This window comes from Lissotriton vulgaris, chromosome 8 (assembly GCF_964263255.1).
Source record: "Lissotriton vulgaris chromosome 8, aLisVul1.2, whole genome shotgun sequence".
In the NCBI taxonomy this organism is placed as follows: domain Eukaryota; kingdom Metazoa; phylum Chordata; class Amphibia; order Caudata; family Salamandridae; genus Lissotriton; species Lissotriton vulgaris.
In genome coordinates, this window is record NC_141696.1 from 872,528,795 (window position 1) to 872,551,390 (window position 22,596).

The 22,596-nt window shown below is 42.1% G+C and overlaps 1 protein-coding gene across 2 annotated transcripts in view; it reads left to right on the top strand.

Moving 5' to 3' along the window:
* Nucleotides 1–22,596, top strand: part of GPC6 (glypican 6) — a 3,590,060-nt gene that overhangs the window by 3,560,446 nt on the left and 7,018 nt on the right. For both annotated transcript variants that reach the window (XM_086934794.1, XM_086934795.1), the window contains one exon: nt 21,896–22,071. In XM_086934794.1, the coding sequence (XP_086790920.1) occupies nt 21,896–22,071 (176 nt within the window). The remainder of the gene's footprint in view (nt 1–21,895; nt 22,072–22,596) is intronic.

A 22,596-nucleotide genomic window follows, 5' to 3' on the forward strand; every position in this document is an offset into this window, starting at 1 on the left:
CCTCTAAGCATCGTGACGGGGCTCGAGCGGCACTAACAGGCTCGAGCGGCACGGTTTAACAGCGGCAAAAAGCATATGGGAAAGGCGAAAACGCTTAGGAAACCCTTAAATGAAGGTCGCGAGTTAACGGGACATGAAGAGATAAATAGAAGTAAGATCTCAAGTACATTGTAAAATATTGTATATGTAAGGATACATAAGGAGCGAAAATACTTACGTGGCTGAAAGGGAAAAAAGGTCATTAGATACCAAAACAGCACTGAATAATACTCGAAGTAAGAGATTACTAAAACAGCGCCAATCCGACCTGAGAAAGGAGGGAAAAGGGGGGTTAGGGGATTTCCGTAAATTGGAAATCAGTATGGAAAGGAAAGGGAAGGAGGAGGGGGAATGATAATCACCCTAAAACTCCTTCTATAAGAATATAATAATAATCTAACAATGAGAAGAGTGAGAAGTAAGGGTTACTTATCTGCTCAGAGCCGCATTTAAAAGAGGCAGTCTTCTGATGGCTCTTGGAGTTTATTTGTTTTGAATGTTCTCAATGGAACCTTTCTATTATGATGTTTGCGGCTGCTTGGAGACGCATTAAAAGTTGTATGCATAATGTAGCCTCCGGTCTTGTAATGAAATTTTATTTTTGCTTTACAATGTCTCTACAGGTTGAGGGTAGCCCTTTTAGTGTTAAGGACTATATATTTAGAATGAGGGAAGGCTGTGTCGTCCAAAGTCATTATGGCGGGGAGCGGTATTTATTTATTTATTTATTTGTTGGTTTGTATAGCGATCGAATCGACTCCAGTTGGAGTATCTCTGCGCTTATGGAGCTGGTGATAACGGAAGTTATGATTGAGTGGGAATGAGTGGGAGCTAGATCTCATTTCTGAACAAACAGTTTTCAAGAGTTTTCTGAATGTGAGATGTTCTTTACATTGTCTCAGAGACAGAGGAAGTTTGTTCCATAAGGTGGGTCCAGTGATAGATAACGCTTTACTCCTATGTCTGGCTTTTTTGGCACGGGGGACCACTAAAAGAAGATGGTTGCTAGACCTAAGAGTTCGAGTGGGAATGTAGGGAACACATTTCTTTTCAAGGTAGGCGGGCCCTTGTCCATTTAGACACTTATGGATCAGACAACATATTTTAAATTTAGTTCTCTGTCGGATTGAGAGCCAATGCAGCTGCTCAAGGAGGGGCTTAGATGCTGTTCTCGGGGGGACATTGAGAACAAGGCGAGCTGCAGTGTTCTGAATGACCTGAAGCTTGGCCAACACGCCTTCATTGGCAGAGAGCAACAGGCCATTACAATAGTCAATCCGACTTAAAACCAAAGCCTGAACAAGAGTTTTCCTAACTGAGTCAGGTAGCAAAGGGAAGACTTTGCGTAACAGGCTAATGGTATGGAAACATATTCCCGAGATATAGGTAATATGTTTTTTTAGTGACAGATCTTGGTCAAATAGAATCCCCAGATTCTTCACGACCTGTTTGAGTTCTGGAACTGCTCCTAGGTCTTGCGGCCACCAATCTGGAGTCCATAGAATTTTAGCTTCCCCAAACAACATTACCTCAGTTTTGCTGACGTTACACTGAAAGCAATTGACGGACATCCAGTTTGCCACTGCTTTCATACCTGATGAGAAGGAGTTTCTTACATCAGCGGAGAGAATCTTAAATGGGAAAAGGAGCTGCGTGTCATCCGCGTATGGTACTGGGATGAAACCATATCTGCGCATCACTCTTGCCAGGGGTGCCACATAGATGTTGAAAATGGTTGGGCTTAAACAGGAACCCTGTGGCACCCCTTTTGAGATCTCTACTTCCGCTGAACGATACACACCCATGGTGATTCTCTGGGTGCGATCGGATAAGAAGCTCTTCAACCAGTCAAGGGCTTTGTTCTTGATGCCAGCGTTCGACAACCGATCAGTCAAGATGGTATGAGACACGGTGTCGAACGCTGCCGACAGATCTAATAGAACCAGGATCACTGAAAGGCCCTTGTCCTGGTACATATGTCGATCATCAGTGACAGACAAAAGGGTGGATTCCGTGCGATATTTTGGCCTGAACCCTGACTGAGAGTAGTCCAGGGTGCCAGCAAGTTCGATGTATCCAGACAGGAGACGGTTTACATACTTTTCAATCAGTTTCCCTAAGAATGGTAGTAAAGATATGGGTCTAAGGTTGGCTAGGTCAGTCCATGGGATGGCAGTATTTTTCCTTATGGGTCTGACAAGGGCCCGCTTCCATTCTCTGGGGGCGGTACCTGAACTGAGTGAAAGATTCACCAGTTTTTCAACCGTGGGGCAGAGTTGTTCTGCTAGGGCAGGCATTATCCTAGCAGGAATGGTATCATCTGGACTACCACTTTTAATCTGTAGTATTAATGAGGAGGTTTCTTGTAAAGAAATAGGCGGGAAGGTATCTAGAGAGTATGTATCCTGCTTCAGTTCCGTATCTGTCTGAGGGAGCGCCAAGTCTGTGGTAATTGCCTTGTTAGCGCAGACTATTTTATCGTAGATCATATTAATTTTGTTAGTGAAAAAGCAGGAGATTTCGTCGCAAAGCTGTTGAGAGGCCATCTCAGAGGACTCACATGTAACTGGCTTAACAAATGTTTATCAAATTTGATAGAGGACCCTTGGAGAGTTCCCTGCATCTTTAATTTGTGATGCAATATAGGTTTTACGTGCTATACGAATAGCTTTATGATAAATGGATAGTGCATCCCAATACTCTTTCTTATCCTCTACCAGGTGGGAAGTTCTTCACCTCTTTTCTAATTTCCTGGCGGTTCGTTTGAGTATCCTTAAGTGGTCAGAGAACCAGACTTCTAGTTTGTTAGCCAGTCTAGGTTTGAACTGTTTTAAAGGGGCGATTATATCTATGGCTTTCCTAGTTGTCCTTTCAAATTTGTTAAGAGCGGTTACACTATTTTCCTGAGGAGTGAAGAGAGGGGGGTTGAATTTTTCCTTAAAGGTGGTGTCCGTAACTTTATGCCACTGTCTACGTACACTCGGTAGTAAAATTGGACATGAGGGAGTAAGTATAGAATAAGGCGTAATAAATTCTACGATAAAATGACCAGTCCAATTGACCTGTGTTGCGGGTGGGCAGAAAACTAATGGGACGTTGGAGAATATCAGGTCCAGGGTATTGCCTGCCTGATGCGTGGGCCCACTATTCCTCAGTATTAGTCCTAAAGAGGACAGACCTGTTAATAGGGATTGTGCCTCGCTACAGTCCGACCTATCGCTATGTACATTGAAGTCTCCAACTAGCATAAAGTCACTATTGTTGTTGACATGTGGGGCTAGTAACTCTATCAGCGTGTTGGAAAAGTTATTACATGGACCCGGTGGGCGATATACTAAGGCACCCTTCTGACTATCTTTGGGGGAGAGTGTAATTTTAAAAACTAAAAGTTCGATTTCCGAGGTACTTAATTCTTCTAAGGTTGTTAATGATGGATTTTTCAACTTGCGTCCACACAGGTGTATAGTCCTGGCAATTGTGGAACCAATTTTCTCCCTGTTTGCATAAATAGGCCGTTTGGTAGCATCTAAAGTTTGGTAATCCTACGCCTACTCTATCTTTTGGCAATTGAAGTTTACATAAGGAGATTCTTGGTTTCTTGTTTTGCCACAGAAAACGTTAAAAATCTTATGTATCCTGGTGAGGAAGTCTTCAGACAATAACATGGGTAACATGCTTATTAAATAATTGACAAGTGGCGTGATCATCATCTTTAGAGTTTTCACTCTGCCCCACCAGGACAAGAATTTTGGGGACCAGCCGTCCAATAATGAGGAAATATTTTTATATAAGGCATGCTCGTTAGCTTTAAGAGAACTGATTAAATTGCTTCAATGTCTGTAGATTTTTGACTCTTCCCCTTCCCCCAATCCATGTTTTGACGCCGTTCGCCTGGTTGAGCCCGCAGTAGAGACACCGAGCGAGTGAGGACGCCGAGAGAGGATACCGAGACTGTTTCCTTCTTCTCCTGGCTCTCGGTCCCCTGCTCCAACCCCTAACCTCTGCAAAGCATTTGTTTCAATTTCAAACGCAGCAGGAGCCGCGAGGGAGCCTCTGTAGCGCGGCAGGGCCGCAAACATTTCCAGACGCGGCAGGAGCAGCGAGTGTGCTCTGCAAAGCACACGGCAATGCGGCGGGAGCCGCAATCGTTTAATTTTTAAACGCAGCAGGGGCAGGAGCCACTCTTGTGATGCAGCAGGAGCCGCGAGGGTGCTCTGCAACGAGCAGCAATCATTTGCTACCAGTCAATTTTCAGTGGAGTATTTTGGATCAGCAATCTCTAACTATAGACAGACTTATCAGTTTTTCACTAAAATGGGGTAAGGTAGACAAAGAATTATTAATGACCAATGTATTAAGGAAAGCCCTGCCCTCCATGTTTACCTGTTTAGACCTGTCCGTTACCCCTGAGTTGGTACTGTCTAGTTTTTATATTATTACCAAAACAAGAAAAAGGATCCTCTAGGAGGGGCTTGTTTAATACAGCGTGCACAAAAGCCTACACAAAATAAAAGGTAGCCTTAACGAAGGAAAATAGGGATAGAGTTGAAATAGCTGAACTAAGGAAAACTTATAAGCTAGCGCAAAAAAACTGTAAAACCCAGATTAAGGATACCTTATGGAAGCAGCTGCACAAAAGCTTCACCATAAAAGATAATACTACCTTTTGGAGGATAGTTAAATCTCCTTTTCTCTGTGATGGCAATGACCACCCGATGTTGGAGGTGGCGGTAGACGCCGCCGCCTGGGTTGAAAATTTTCCAAACATCGTCAGAAAAGAAGATGATAGTCTATATAGTCTATTGGGTGGGTCCACCAGAGTGTTTGAAGCAAATTAAAGACCCATTAAAGTTAAAATGTATACATCAAGAAGTCATTACGGCCCTTAAAACGTTGAAATCTGGTAAAGCGCCAGGCCCTGACGGGGTCCCAGTGGACCTTTTCAAATATAATTTAGACTTGAGGTCCCCTATTTTAACGAGAGTGTTGGAAGCAGCTATTAGTATAGGTTTAGTCGAGTCATGGTCCACGTCAATTCTGGTACCAATTTCTAAAAAAGGCGATCGTCATAGCCCGGCTTGTTATCGGCCCATATCGCTTTTGGATTCCCTTGGTAAAACTGCTGGACGAATTCTGTTAGACCATCTCCAGGTCTCGGCCTCTGATAATAGCATACTATCAGACTTACAATATGGCTTTTGAGAAGGTCTGGGCACGGTCAATCAAGCTTTGAATCTTGCCCTTTTAATAGGGAAGTATGTCTCAGCGAAGGGAGAAGCCCTGCACATGGTCTATGTAGACCTGACAGCTGCCTTCGACTGTGTCAGTCATTCAAAAATGTGGGCGATAATTTTAGATATGGGGGTAGATCCCCCGCTGGTAAACTTCTTAAAAGAGCTCTATTCAGATGCATCTGCTAGGGTAAGATATGGGATAGAGGGAGAACTGACCGAGCCATTTAGGATAGGGAGGGGAGTCAGACAGGAGTGTGTTCTGGCCCCCTTCCTATTCACACTGTATACAAATGGATTGGAGTCTGAGTTGATAAAAATGAGCCAAGACTTACCAGCAATACATCGTCGACCTATACCGGCACTCTTATATGCCGACGACGCCGTTATCTTGGCAAGAACCCCGGTACAGCTCCAACGCTCACTAACCAGCTACTGCAACTTTATGAGCTCCTTCAATCTTAAAATTAATATAAAAAGACATTTACCATGCATATCGGCTCGAGAAGGAAAAAAAAACTAAAGACATATTTGTCAACAATTCTAGCTTAGAGTATACAACATCTTACCCTTATTTAGGGATTTTAATAGACAACAAGCTAAATTGGGTAAAGGCTATGCTAGGAAGCTAGCTTTTCTAAGGACTATGAAAGCACTGGTGGCATTTGCTCAAAAGTTAGGCAAGAGATCGCCCGAAGAAATGCTAAAGATCTATTACTCCAAATGCACCAGTGTTGCCACCTATGGTTCAGGTCTATGAGGGTACCTAAATACTGAAGTTTTACAGAGAGTAGAGAACTCCTTTATCCGATACCTTCTGTCAGTCCCCCAAAGTACAATGACTTATGGCTGCCACCTAGAATTAGGACTGGATCACATATCAGATATTCTAAAGATCCAGACAACAATGCTGTGGCGGCGTATCTGGACCACTGAACAGTGTGAGCTAACCTGCTCCCTTATAGAGGAATGCATGCTACTTGATAACATGCAAAAGATCAGATGGCTAGTTTATGTAAAGTCCTTTTTTAACGATATAGGCCTTCAGAGATATTTTACTCACCCATATACTATCTCTGAAATACCCAGAAAAGAGCTAAAAAGGATCTCTCTCCTTCATCTGGGCGACCTTCGATTAAGTCAAGAAATAGGAAAAAGTTCAGTGCAACATCTGCTCACTATTCAACCCACCTTTTCGATCCAGCCATATCTGAAGTTTGGCCTAAGTCAATTAAAAAATGTTTTGCTTATTCGATTTAGACTAAATACTTTTCATAGGCTGATCTAGTTTCCAAAGCAAAATGACTGGACTAATAACTTACCACCATGTCCATGCGACTGTAATTCCACGCAATCCTCAATCCATGTTTCTCTGTTCTGCAAGTTCTATGAGGCTCCACGCAGACGATGGATCATCCCGATACTGAGGCAAATGGGTCTCCAATCTTGCCGCCCAGCTTTCCTAGCACTGCAGATGTTAGAAAATGAACTGTACGCTAAATTCATTGTCTGCTTTTTAAAATTTTGTGTAAACCACTGTCGAATTTGTTTTATCTCTTAGTCAATCAGGTATCTTCTTTTTTTTTAAAAGAGAGTTTTGTATTGTAAAAATGTTAAGTTTGTACTTTTATGGTTTTCCTCGAATAATGAAAATCGAATAAAGATTTTGACTGACTGACTAAATAAATCCTTCTGGAATTCAATGCCAAGATATTTAAAGCTCTTTGTTTACCAGCACAGTCCGGAATCACCCACAATACCTTTATCGCCTATGTTGTTAAGCAATTTTACCTCTGTCTTGTCTTTATTAAGTTTGTATCCTGACACCTCCGCAAATTCCGCAATAGAGGACATCAGGGCCGGGATTGCTAATTCCGCGTTCTCGGAGACCAACAAGACGTCATCAGCGTATGCCACGATTTTGACTGTGACATCTCCAAAGCCTATGCCCTTAATTTGTTCGTTGTTTCGTAGAGAGTATAAGAAGGGCTCGATTGCTAGCAGAAATAGTGAGGGGGAGAGGGGACAGCCTTGTCTTGTGCCTTGTTTCAGTTCAAAAGAACTCGAAAGGCATCCACCCGCCCTAACTCTTGCAGAAGGGTTAGCGTACAAGGCTATCACCATGCGGATGAAATCGGTTCCTAAATTAAATTTATGTAGTGTGGCCTCTAGGTAGGCCCAGTCGACCTTGTCAAAGGCCTTCTCGGCATCTAGAGTTACAGCCACCGTGGGGGAGTTAGTCAGTTTTGCTTTTTCTAAGATATGTGCAAGGGTTCGTGTATTGTTGCTGCATAATCTATTTTTGAGGAACCCCACCTGCGATGGGTGGACCAGTTGGGACAGCACTTTTTGAATCCTTTTGGCCAAAATCATGGCATAGATCTTACAGTCGAGATTGATCAGGCTTATCGGCCTGTAGTTTTTTGGGGACGTAGGGTCCTTCCCATCTTTGGGGAGGACAGCAATAATGGCCTCTGCTGGTGTGCCATGGACTTGCCCACTTGTGGCAAACTGCTCAAATAAATCTCTTAGTGGCTCCGTTAGAACAGGTGAAAAGCTTTTGTAGAATATCGCACTGAACCCATCAGGGCCCAGGGCTTTCCCATTTTTAAGGGACTTATTGGCTTGCATGATGTCCTCCAAGGATATGGGGAGATTTAGTTCGATTTTTAATCGTATGGGCATTATGATTTAGAACAATGCAGTAATGTCATGCTCCAGTAGCACAGACCCACAGGTTAGTCAGTGTTTTATTAAATTCATGGATAAAGTATAGCTTAGCCCTGCTTTTACACTTACATATGCTAATTTCATTGCAAGGGTCAGCTACTCTGATTAACACATTCAGTCTGTAGTTTTTTTAATTTTACTGCCATTACTGAATGGGTGTTCAGTAATCACTCAATAACGTGTATGTGTATAAAGACGTGAACACAAGGTAGTCGGATTGCTTGACTTAGGATTTTTTTTTCTCAGAAACTATCTAAACAGGTAAATTGGTTCCTTAAGAAGAGCTTCTTGTTTCTGCTCACATTTCACATGCTTTACTTCATCTTGCATTACCTATATGTGTTTTGCTTTTTCAAGAATTCTGTTTCTTTTTTTTTTCCGGCACCATATCACTCTTGTCTCCCCTCCCTCATAACCTATTTCCAGGTTCTCCAGCACCACAACGCCATACATATGACAATAGCACTATGCAAATATAATCACTGCAAATAAAAAGACAAAAATTAAAAACATAGTAATTTTCAACAGCAAGAGCTCTAACTCCCAGAAATGTGAGACCTATTGCATTGCAAATGCTTGTTTTTTCTTAGTTTTATACAGCGCAAACCAGTCCCGAAGGTATCAGAGTGCTTTACATGAGCACCAATTACAACACAGATGGACATATTCATTTTATTAGGTATGGGGAGGTTGTGATTTGCCCAGAATCACAAAATGTTGAGCGTCCCTGCCGAGACTCAAACCCTGTTCACACTCACCTGCAAGCTCGCACACAAAATACATTTCAAAGAATTGTTTTTTACTTTCCTCAACTGCCAGGGCATATCATACTCCAGCTAATTATACTCCATTTTCTATTACAATAATAGTGAATAATGTGTCATTATTCACTATTAGTGTAATAAGAAATTGAGAGAAAACAAAGCAAGTAGAGCCCTGACCGACATCTATAATGATGCGTTACCTCATCCTCCTGCATCTGGTGTTGCCCCCTCTGAGATCAGGGATCGCAAAGGCACTGCCAGGGGTTTCACTGGGTAAGCTGGGTGTTGCAGCTGCGACCCCTAAATGATGTCCATGTAGTCACGCTTAATGAGTATGTACATGTATTAAACAAGTGTACCAAAGGCCCCTGAGCTCCCACAATGCAGGAGAACAACACTTTACATTTAAGAGGCAGGCCCTTAGCCGTAGCTGACCTGCAATTTAATGAAATTGATCAAAACAACAGCTTAATTGGAGTTGCTGTTGCTTCATGAAGCCAAATGAGACAAATTAGATCTGCAGCAGAGCTTTTGAATCCTAAGGTAGAGGGCGAGGCACCATTTAGTGATCTGCAAGACCGCTTAGCATCGGAGTGTATTACAGTGAAACCACAATATTAATCCTGCAGTCTGTGAAGGCAGGTCTAATACAACTGGGACAGCAGGCACCTCTTGCAGGATGAGGTCCACTTAGTGGCATAGCAAGGGGGAGTCAGGGGGCGGTCCGCTCTGATCGGCACGAGTTTTGGGGGTGGTGTCCTCCTACGCTTCCTCTAACCTGTGACCACTCGGTGCGGGCAAATGCAGGATATGTTCGCCAGCCCACCCCCTTACAGCCACAGCAGGCGGAAAAGGCTGGGACCCCCACGGGAGGCAAAAGTCCTGCTACGCCACTGGGCCAGCACAGAAAGTAAAGGGGTGGTCCATGCAAGCTAGCCACCCCCAGATTTCTTTTTCACTTTATTTCAGTTTTCTTTCCATGTACATGGCCCTCAGCAGAGCATTCAGGAAAATAAATATGTTTCACTGTCAGAAACACCGCCCCCAATAGAGGTGATCTCAGTGGGTCACTGGGATGTGACCCACAGCTGATAGCAAGGTGTGGGTATTGAGCTGCCTTGCCATAACTTGTGACTTTGTATGCCAACAGATATGAAAATGAGGAAAACCCCAGTAACACACACTTTGTGTTCTCTATATTAACAAGGGAATGTTGGAGATAGTAATTAATTTGTAAAGGTCTAAGTGGATGAGCCCACATTTTACTCAGAAGCCCACAGCTATTGCTAGTGGATATCAGCATGCAGAATATCAAGGCTGCACAGCTGTGATTGCATTGCATGCCTCTTTAATCCACCACCAGACACTCTCTGCCCCTTTATCTCAGTTTTTCAGGTTCCAGCTTCCTCCCCTTGTCTCAGTTTTCAGTCATCGTTGTCTTCCTTCTTCTTTTTCCCTTGTTTGTTTTTCCCTCTCTTTCTCTGGGTCATTTTTATCATTAAAAATAAGTGCCAGTCTGCAAAATTGAGTGCTGGTGGGCCCCCTCTGTGACTACTGGCTAAAATTAAACAATGGGTGTAGATTACTGATGAGGTCCAAGGGCTGACACTTATTACGTTTTAAATATGAAGTGACTTTAGTTTAGACATAAAGGCATAGACACACTTGAGCTTTATATTATTTTCAACCAGGTTAGATGGCCGTGACTTGTGAGTCAAGCCTTATGGAAAGAGTTTTGTGTGATTATTGATTAGAGTAGTCGTTTTGATGGTGACTCTGGAAGTGAATTTTGAAAGTTCTGTCATCAAATGTCAGTGAAACATGAATCGCTGAGTGGGATTACAGCTAACCATGATAAATGGTGGTCAAATAAGGCAGAGGAGATAAAGTTACCACTGCAAGGTGGATTTGTTTGTGAAGGGTGTGCCACTGCCAAATGTACCTATATTCACAAGTCCATGGCTGGTTTGTGATTGTTTAACCATTTGGGTTGAATACATCAAGAAAGTTTACAATTCGAAGATAAGACATGATCTGGATGAAAAGGGTCTAGGTTGTGGGGGGCGATGAGGTTATTTGTGACCACTTGTCCTCCATTCATATGATGATCATCAGTGGATGGTAGGAATGGTGGCAGGAAGATGAGCATTTAAGCATGTTGATGGGGCAATGTAGAGGAGGTTGTGAGGTATGACAGTGAATGGTAGGTATGCTTGAGGCATGATGGGTATGTCGTGACAAGGGATTTCAAGGTAGGATGGTACCGAGAAGTGTGATACATATGGGTAACATGTACGTTTTTTTGCCCAAGTTGAAAGGGTCTGTTGTAGAGTGCAGAAGAAATGTTTCTTTCATTCTTTCAAAGTTCTCATTGAGTTGTATATTGGCATCAACAAGTAATTGGCAGAGAACTAAGTGTGATTCTTTAACTTCTTGGTGAATTCACACATTCCTATTTGTTTTCATGAAAGGATAATTAGTTCATTTGATTCCCAAGCATCCTACTGCAGCCCAATTATGAGTTAAGCTCATTCAGGTTCTATATGTCTAAAACACGTTCACATTGTGATACAGTTTTTTGGTTTTTATAATTCAAATTTTCTTTCTTGATGTTTTTCTCAAACAAACTCAGAGTTGTATCAGGAGGGCTATGTAAAGAATAGCCAAGTCAAGCAATATAATCAAAGTAAGGTTTATAGGTAAAGATTGCAACATGGATGGAGAATGACTGTACAGGCAGGTGGGAAGCAGGTGAAATTCCTTATTTAGAGAATGTCATGAACTAAAGTAGGTTTGTTCTAAAGTCCAAGTGCCGAGGTGGAGAAAGCATAGTTGCTTAAAGTATGAGTGGATGATTTTATTCTGGAGGAAAACACGTGTCTTGGAGGGTGAAGTGATTTTTGTATGAGCAATATGGTTGCTCAAATTGGTTCTGTCTTTTAATGCAAGAGAATGAAGTGGAAGCATTATCAAAATGGCAACCCTTTGCCAATGGCAAAATGGCTCAAACCACAGGATGCAATTTTAATTGTAGTTCATCTATTCTACGTTTGGTAGTCTTTATATAGTGAAGGAGGGCAAGAGAATACTTCTCTAAAACAGTGAATTTTTTATATGAACTGTTTTTACAATAGGAACTGCAGTCAAAGGGGCCAATTCACAAAGCCTTGTATGAGTACACAAAGGAATACTCCTTTAATGCGACTTCAAATATTCTTTAATACCTTTGTCAATCTGCCTTAAAACATCTAATATTGAAATATACAGGGACTATTCTTATGCAATTAGTACAAAGAGAACGGTCTGTGCTCTTCTACTATCAGGGATTTGATCATTTCGGGGCCGATTCACACAGGCATTTAGTTGTACATGAAAGAGTACTCCTGGCGTACTACTTCAAGTCCTCATGAGTGCCTTGGTGAATTGTCCTTAATAGGAGAAAATCATTTGACTGAGGATTAAAATACATGAGGTCTGTAATGTATGTTTGTCATTGCTGTTCATAGAAACCTGTACATAAATCTAAGGGAGTTGAATATATAGCATAAGCAAGTATGAGTTTTTTTTATTACCACTGAGCACAATAAAATACTTACGCCCTTATAGTTAAGGTATTTTCCTGTAGAGAGACATTTCTGAAATAGGGGCCATTCCTTTACCATGATAGGATAAGCATCTGCAAGTTGAGTGACAGAAGAATTATAGATTGAAAAAAGGATGCACTTAAGAAATATACACTGAAAGAGGGATGGAAACGTGGCTCTGCCTCTTGCACAGGATGGAAGATCAGCTGCTTATAGGGAGATGGTGGCTTTCTAGCAGTGGAGCAAAGGAATAGTGCTTCCGTCAGGTGCATGGTAGTGCTTTTCTTTATGCAATGTGGGACCCATAAAGCACTATCTGATGAATCAAAGCACACAACTGAGTCTGGTCAACAGTTTAATATGCTTAATAATGTGGCTTGGCAAGAAAGGCAGTGACAAAGCCATCAAATTAATGTCAATTAATAATCAATATATGAATGCATTAGTTAATGTGAAGTCCATTAATCAGACTTGAAAGTAGACAAAGTATGTCTGAACTGTAATCTACTCTGCAATAGCTTAAATCACATCATTCTAACATTTACTACACCTATGGGCATATATATGAGAGGGTTACGTCGTGTTTGACCCATGCAACCGTGGTACATATGTGATGCACACCTCTAAGTCAGATTTTTAAAGCAACGCAAAGCCACTTTGGGTCAAAAATGCTGGAATAACCCAATTGCAGGGCAAATCGCTGTCTTCCTTTCCTCTGGCCTGAGAAGGCATTCCATGGGTGTTCAGTGGGTGTTCCCACACAACTCCCATGGATTTTGATATATCCCAACATTTACAAGAAGATGTATTCCTGGGGGTGCGTTAAAAACTTAAACCTTCCCAGGGCAGGCGTAACAAGAAGTATCTTTATGTCTCCTAATTTCTTCCTCTTTCTATGCGAGCTGCATTCTGCAGCACACATAGAAAGAGGAATATGCCTCCCAAGATTGTTTTTGTGCAGCTCTGTGCCCCATCCTGCACAAAAACAATCCTGTATGCAACGCAGGCATGATGGCACCATGGTGCAAGGGTGCCCGGGTAGGCTCTAGACTCCCAACAGGGTGCCAGTGCATGGGAAAGGACAGGAATGCACTGCATTGCCTTAAATACGGCATATTCCTGCCCTTTCCCTGTCATGCAGTGCAGCCCAGCAAGATGACTGGCTGTTATGTGCTGTGGCGCGCTGCGTGGGAATTCCCATAAATATGCCCCATAGTTCCCATACCAAGATCCAATCAGGTTAGAATATAAAGATACAGTGGAGCTCATTAGTTTCTGATTGTCCTCCAAAATAGAGCTTCTCTTAGCGTCCTTTAAACTTACAATTATATACAACCAAACGAGGTACACTGGACCGACCTGTACTCTGCAGGTGTACTGTTGAAACCAATTAGGCTATTCTACGGTTATCATTTAAAAGAAAACATTTCACATGAGAAAGCAAGCAAAGGCACATTACTACCTTTGTTAATTTGGACTTTCCTAGAAACATTAATGCATGTCATGTAGCAAGATAGCAACCAAATGATAGCCTTATCAAACCGCTGGCCTACATTATCTGTGGTCAATCTAAACGTGAATCATACACAGTTAACCCGCTTACTGTGGCCCCGATTTTCCCGCAGTGCGGCACTTCCGCAAAACGGGCGGGGCCGCGTCTGCCATTGGTTGACGGTAGCACTGGGGAGGTAGTGCTGCCGTCGGCCAATGGCCGACAGCAGCAAGGAAGGGGTTAATAGCAGTTGTGTGTGTACACGTTAATGTCAATATAATGCAATAGCCTTCAATATGAAAAAAACCATAATCATGTGAATATCTAGGCAGATGCTTTGGATGCAGGTCTGTGGCATGTCAGGGCATGAATGATTTATCAAAGGTGACCTTGAGATTCATAGTATGTAACATGCCTGTGTTATCCCAGGAATTCCGAAATATAAACGTGGTAAACGTGGGTAAAGGCAAACAGGCACTTTTACATTTCTTCTTTTCTGAGAATGCGTTGTCTTTCTTTACACCTTTCTTGGCATCTGGTACAAAAATAAAAATCAGCCCAAAGCATTGCTGACTGTATTAAAATGTAAGTGCACCCCTGTTGCTGACAAAGCAACTCTGCAAGTACTCAAGGATGTTGCAGTTCAGCAGAAACATGCAAACTGGCAGTCAAAAGTTCAACACTGCCTATAAACATATATCAATGTACTGCTGAAAGTCTGGGTCATGGACTGATTTTGAGTTTTGGAAAAAAAGAAAATGTTTCCATTTGGGGGTTATTTGTATGGACGCAGCCTAGAGCGCTATATTTTTCATACAATGCATGTCTATACCATAAGGCATCAATTATCCGCGTGCAATGCAAGCGCTGCAGGTCTGCCTCTTGAGAAATGCGCAGAGCATTTTGCTACTCAGCACCTATAGTCCATCCAGTGTACGAAGTCAGTTTAGACTGGCATGGTTACAACATGCTATTACAGATTCCAAACACTCACAGATGTCCATTTATATTGGATCAGCAGGGCAGGTATCAGGCACCCAACACTGTGACTGAATCATGAAGAATGTGAGCGCTAGAGGATTAAGAGGCATATTTACTAGAAAATGGTGCTGCGCTGCAAGCCCTCTTGCTGCCCCAAGCTGCGTCATTATGAAAGTGCAGGAATGCATCGTATTTACAACAATATTATGAATTCTTGTGCTTTGCTCTGTGCCGGTGCACTATTGGCTGCCTAGAGCCAACGCAGGCACCCTTGTACCGTGGTGCAAAGATGCCTGCGTTGCGGGGAGGATTGTTTTGTGCAGAAAGTAACACCTTCCTGCACAAAAACAATCATTGATGGTGTCTTCATCCTTTCTATGTGTGCTGCAGCAGCACACATAGAAAGAGCAAAAAATCTCCTCGTTGCACCACTTTAATGCCTCCCCTGGGGAGGCGTTAGAATGTGACCGATTCCCATGTTTACGAAACCTTGTAAATCTGGGAATGCACCAGAATCCATGGGTGTTATGTGGGACACCAACAGCAACACCCTTGGAAAACCCCTTTAATGCAGAGTAATGCATGACAGGGGCCATACTGATAAGGCCATGAAAAGTCACGCAGGGTGGCTTTGTGTGCCCTTGAAAATATTGCACAGCATTGTGCGCCACCAGAGCCCCAAGAAAAGTGACACTTCAGTGGCGCAGGGGCCTTGCAAATATGCCCCTAAGTTTGGACTGATGCATTTATTATTACAAAGATCAAAAAGCATGGAGACTGCCATTCCATCCCTTTCATTACTGTCAACCAGCATAAATAAGACTGAATACACTAAAAAGGAAAACGATAAATAGGTTACTATTGTTATCAGCAGCTGGAATGGAGAGTTGTGAGCTGGAGAGTCAAGCAGAATGTTTTCTTTGCAGGCTTTAAATACTGTTAAAGGCCTGCTCACAAAGCATTCAGTAGCTTCCAACTCACCACCCTCTGGTGGGCACTATCCAGTTTTTTCCCTACCTCAGCCCTCCACCCATCTTTTAGGGACTTCATCTCACAACAAGCAAGTGAGATTACAGCACACCATGACAGCTCATTCGTACAGCTTCGCCTTATATCTTCGCCGCTCGGTTGTCATTGTGGCAGTTCCTCCTCTTGCTTCCTTGAAAGGGAAATGTAATCCCTCGGCAGCAGCTCTGTCCCATACATTTTGGGGTGTGAAATGATCACTCATTATTGCCCAAAGGAACATGCAATAACATTTGATTAGAACAATGGAATGTTGTGAGCTCCACTGAAGACAATGGAGAGGCAAAGGGACAGTAAAGCCTGTGTGGGCCTGCTGTTTCAATGTTTTAATGTTGCTTTGCTTTTTCTGTATCTCTTTGTTTATTTGAAAACATTTTATCCTAAATGATTCAAATGTAGCCGCGGCCTGCAGATAAATGTGGTTGGGCGAAGCAGGACGGGGTTGGAGAGGAGGAAGTTGTCAGACGACATAATAGGTTTATTTAAATAAATATATAACACCTATTCCGTCGTCTTTCCGCTTCCCCCCTGCCGTGGCCAGCCCCGCCGCACCGCACTTACATGTGCCAGCCGCCGCTGTTTAAATGTCTTAATAGATTTATAGCTATTATTAGGGAGAGGGCTTTTAATGGCTAGCATAGCCCTTGATGGTGATTACAATACTATGTTATGGTTACTCACCATGAAGTCAGGACAAAGGACAAGCAAAGGTGTGCAGCCATTAGCATTTGAGTAATAGTATTCTTATCTACCTCAGTGATAGTCATTGCATTGAGTTCAGAAGGATAAAAGGATGGTTGGGCCCTCACTGGACTTCACCCATGTTTCCCCAAAGGTATTCAATTTGCAGAATATATTTCTAGGACTCTCCATCATATTACCTATGCAAAGGTTTTGAAGGACCTGCTTTCCACACTGCTGAGCCCACCATTGTCTGGATTCTGCATGTCGCCCTGGAGTGTTTTAATGCTACATACAATGGTTTTCTGCTGTCGGCGCAGAAGATTGCTGAAGAAAACCTCTGAATCCAATCTTCTTATTAAGTCTGCAAACCATATTTATTAAAAGCTGAGATCACAAAGTTTGGCAGGGGTTTCTCCAGAAGAGGAGATACCCAAGGCAGAGCCATGGACACATTTAAAGCCATTATTGGAAGCTTTTAGAATCTGGTAACATGATTAAAGGTTTTTGTCATGCTAAGTGGCAGATGGAGGAATGACATCATGAAAAACAGTAAGCCTAGAAGTGAGTGTACGTCAACTGTATCTAAACATGATGTTAAGTACATTTACTATTATACATACACAGCAGTTCTTTAAAAATCATGTCTCAAATTCCAAGTACAAAAAATAATAAAGATGGCTGCAACAGGATATATACAATTTGGTTTTAAGATAACATTTGTCGATTACCTCCTTTCAAGTAAAGCACAAGCTTCAACACTTTTATGTGTACTCAATATTCAGTAGATTAATCATTACTTGCCTCTCATTTTGTTCAGGCTCTTTCAACCCAATGCATCTTTAGAAATATATGTAAGGGACATCACAGGAGGCGCGTCTCTGGGCAACTTCCGTTATTGAGGCCTTTATAATCTGCCACAGTAAGCAATGGAAAAAAGACTATAGTAAGAATGACAAGGCCAAGTTTTACTAATTGCATTACCAACTTGGTAGGCCCAGCAAAGACCCCCCACTCTGGATTATTGTCAATAGTTCTTTAACCTGAGTACCAATAATTTAAACTTTAAAGTGAACAGCTTGAGAATTGTCAGCTGATATACAAACAACATTATATCACGGACATGTCTCTATGATCTAAGCATAAAGACCCTGTCCATTCTGTTCTGTAAGGTGACTGTTCTCTGGGCTGTTAGTTCAATGTTAACATTTCTAAGAGCACCAGCAAGAGCGTTGATCTCTTCCTCTAATAAAATAGCACCCTTTTAATCTTTTCTTTGAGACGGCAATCCTATAGCTTGGAAATGCAGTTGTGGAAACTCCTGGCTGTCTCTGAAATCTCTCTTTTCGTTTTACTGCTCCTTCGAAAATCTAGGAGCGGGGACACAAGTTGCTTAATGGCAGGTACTATGTAGCTGTGATAGCAGAAGCTAAAAATATAATTCAGTAGCTACATATATGCTTTATTTCCACGTAGAGTTTGAGCAGTTTTGGTTATTTCAGTAAAAAGTACTTCTAATGGGAAGATGGCTAGTGTAAAGTTTACCTGGGACTATTCTGGTGCAAAGTTCTAATATAGTCATTTGCTATTCCTTTCTCCAAAAACCAGCGTTTGGGCAGAAGTAGTTGGCTAAATGGAAGCTGTGCATGTCTTGATTATAAATGGGTAACTTCAGATCATCGAGGGTGGCACAAGTTAAGTTCTCATCACATTCTGGAATAATACAGCATACTGTTCTTCCCAGTCAAACAGTGTCTCGATGATAGGCAGAACCCCCCATTTGAGTCTTTGAGCACAGAAGAGTAAAGCCAGCAGGCAAATACATTGAGATACTTTTTGTACTAATCAAGGACCTGTAGGAACCCATTTCATTGACAGAATGATCGTCTGTTCCCGGGACGATCGGCAGGCACTATTTCAATGTGCTAGCCTGGACCACCACCCTCCCTCATCTTAAAACACAGCCAGATTATGAGACAGCCAATCAAACAGCTGTGAAGAGATCCGGTAAAACCTACAGAGGAACATAGCAGCCAGGTCATGGCCTACCGCTGGGTTCGCAGGTTATAGTCAAGGACAGGATGTAGGCCTGAAGTATAATGGCCACTTTGCAATTTTGTGGCAGAGAAAGGAACTTCCCACTCTGGCTGTACTAAGCATTGTGTGGGTAATAAGAAGCACTTTGAAATGCCTGTGCCACCTCTGTTGAAGTGATTGCTTGTGCTGGTGAACTTTAACATATATCAAGGCTCTGGGCTGCAGTTCCTGGCAGGCCTTGGACGCTTACCACCATCAGTGAATCCTACAAGGCCAGAATCCAACTGGAAACAAGGGAAGATTATAGGTGTCAGCTGGCGTGAGTCGTAGGTGTCGGCTGACACCTATAATCTTCCCTTGTTTCCAGTTGGGTTCTGACCTTGTAGGATTCACTGATGGCGGTAAGCTTGTGACTGTTATCACTCCTCATGCTACCAGATAATCCATGTACACATCACTCTGATTCATTTCAATTTGGCTCTCACCCAACAGGCTGCCCTCCCCACCTTTGTCCTGAAGAAGACCTGCCCGGGATGCCCAAGAATACGCTCCCTTATCTAGGGTCGAAATATCAACGTTAGAGTCATTATTAAGCCCACGCAATCCCCCTGCACAGGAAGTTATAATCCCTGCCAGAGGGTTATGTTATTATTTGGGACTTGACTATAAATGCATGTTTTTTCTCTCTTGTGTATTCACATGTCATCTATGTCACCCTTGTACAGCACCATCATCACGTACCACATTTAGTCACTTACTGTACACTCGAAATGTTTGTAGTTATTATACTTTGTGCATTCTGTCACATGACAGCCAACCCGAATTTACATTGAACAGTAAAGATTTACATTTACTGCGTTTTCAAAACAATTTTGTGGTGGCTTGTTTCTCAATATCTTTTATTTTCATGAAAATTGTTTTCCTAAAAAATACCAGTTATGTATTGAATACTATGCACAAATCATTTGTCATACCCGGCAGAACCACTTTTTTTTTTAGTGTACACTTACGCAGGTTCTGAGGGCACGGGGTCACCCCATTATCGTTAATAAGAATCTGGTGATTGGGCTGCACTCTTAGCAACTGAGTAAGAAGAAGCATTCCCTGGGTTAGCTAGTGTACCGCCCCATGTGAGCAAACTCCTTTGCAACTATATTAGGGCAAAGTCATATGTAACTCCAAAGGCATACTTAGAATCACTAAAAATAGTGACACTCGGATCTTTAGTGAAGACACAAGCTCTAGAAATCGCCACTTGGACACAGTGCACATGGTTATGACACCTGCTTTCTACTGCATCCGTTTGCATACACACAGCATAACCTGCCTCCAGCTATCCAGCACTGTTTCAGAGGCAGAGTCCATTGCCATGAAACCCAGAGTCTTAGTTCAGTATGTGGGCATCTTTGACGTCAACCAGGGCAGGGTCAATTGCCATGAAACCCAGAGTCTTAGTTTATTATGAGGGCATCTTTGATGTCAACCAGGGTCCATTCCCATGAAACTCAAAGTCTTAGTTCATTATGAGGGCATCTTTGATGTCAACCAGGGCCTTAGTGAAGTAGGTAGAGGTTATTAACTAATCATGGAGTTTACCATCTTAGAAGGTAGGGAACAATAAGGTTTCATGCAACACAAGACATGTTACAAGAGTGATGTAAGCGCATTATATTATGGATAATCCATGGACAATGGCGTTTAGTGTAAATTACAAGAGTGATATGTAAAGCAGACAAAGTACCTTTTAACACTGTGGCAGTCTTGATATTGACAGGTGTCGCCTTTTGGTGGTGAGAAAGCACACCACGACAAATTGACAGAATGAAGACAGCAACCAGAAATGACAGTGAAACACTCTGTTTTCAGACTCTTCAACCAAGTGGCAGGAGCTGACACAGCAGATAAATAGGGGTTAATAAAGCAGCAACTGGGCCCAGACCAGAAAATAATAAGCAATAGGTCTATTTTGGGCCACCTTGCTCTTGTATTAGTAGGCCTTGGCAAAAGCATCTTTTGACTTTTATACAGTTCGCTGAGCCTAACACGGGCTAAGCATTAAAGCAGGATTCAAAGAGAGAAAATAATTATCTGCTTTCCCGGGCCAAGGCAAAGGCTCAGGAGTGTCTCATTTGGCGACATCCTACAGGGGTTCACAGTAGCAGCAACATATAAATCCATGGGTGAGAAAAAAACAACCATTCCTAAAAGGATGTGCATTTTAGATACTGCAGTGGGATGTGGAACTGTAAGGATAGCCTGGATATGGTCCAAAAGTGTCTTTTTTTGCAGAAATATGTTTTTATTGTATTAAGTCAGTAAGCAAATACAATGCATCAAAGTTGTACTGACCTAAAGAATGAGCTGCAGCCTACAGGTCTCCCCCTATTGAATAAAAACAGACCCACCATCTGGGAGGTAAGGGAATCAAAGTCTTTCTTGAGCGCTGGGAGACAATGGAGTGCGATTTTGTATAGCAGGGAGAAAACCTCACCCAAATTAGCTGTCTCTGTTCAAATGTAAAAGTAAAACTAAATTGGTTGGCAGGATGTATTGACACTGAAATGAAGGACAGCACAAACCAACCACGAGAAATAGGTAGTGTTAGGCAATATATAAGTCAAAATGGTCGCTTGATTTGGAACGATGCGGATATTGGGCAACAGAACAAAATTCAGAGCTCTTAGGTCGTGTACAAAATGGTAACTACTCTTTCTGGGATTTTTTAATTAGTAAGATATAGGAGTGTTGCAAATGGTAACAACTCAGTTTGTTTTTCACTTTAGCGCCTAGGGCAAGACTGCGATCCTCAGTAGTTGTGAGGCTGGGAATGAGTGTCCTTCCGATGTGTCCAATCATGAAGTTTGGCACTTTCACTGTTCTATGTACACAGCGATCTTTTAAAAATCATGTCTAAGTTGTTGAGTACAATCCTTGTCTCCTGGTGTTGCATGGGTGTCCGCTTAATGCATTAACAGGCCTAATAATAAAGATGGCCACTAGAGTTTACATGATTAGGGTTCACAGCACAGTTACATTTTATCAAAACAAATTTAAAGTTATGTGTTCGCGTGTGTGCAATGTAGCTCTTAATATTGAAATAAGACCGAACAGTTGGATTATGCTCACTGTCCAAGAAACTGTAATGTACTATTACACAGCTGAAGCTAATGCTCTTGTTTTGTAGACCATGTAATCATCTCAATAGGTCCTGGTTGAAGAAAAGTGGATCTTCAGAATTCTCCTTTTCCACTCTTCTCTGAAATGAAACTCGTCCTGTGTATGTGGGTGTTAATAACTGTGTGCATTGGTCTGTTTTTCTATGCTTTTCAGATACTTGCCTGAAGTAATGAACGATGGGTTGACCAATCAGATCAACAACCCAGAAGTTGAAGTAGACATAACAAGACCAGATATATTCATACGACAACAAATCATGGCCCTAAGAGTGATGACAAATAAACTGAAGAATGCCTACAATGGAAATGATGTCAACTTCCAGGACACAAGTAAGTTAGAGCATTTGAAGTACACCACTGTCTCTGAAATATCTCAAAAGAAATTAGACCCACACCAACATCTCGGCAAGGATGTCTTATGCATTCTCGCTAGTAGTCAAATATATTGATTTATGCTTGATCTAGGCAATGTTAGACACTCGACCATATTAGGATATAAACTTGAAATGTTAAATGTGAAGATCAACAAAAACTGTGACTGATAGAAATTGTTTTGCGTGCCCTTAAACATAACATTATAGAAATACAACTGCCCATTTGAGTTTGGCAATTATGAGGCTTCATTTATTTTGGGTCAAGATCACAGTTCATAATCATAAACTCGGTATGCATTGGCTCTGATGACCCACTTCAACACAGTTCAGTGACCTGCAATTGCCAGCAGGCTTGTCAGTATCTTTTTCCACATCATCCATGACAAAGAATTGACATGTAACAGTCCAAAATGAAACTAGAAAGTCGATTCTGTACTACACCACTTGACTCCAACATCCTGTGAGGGTGGACTACTTATGC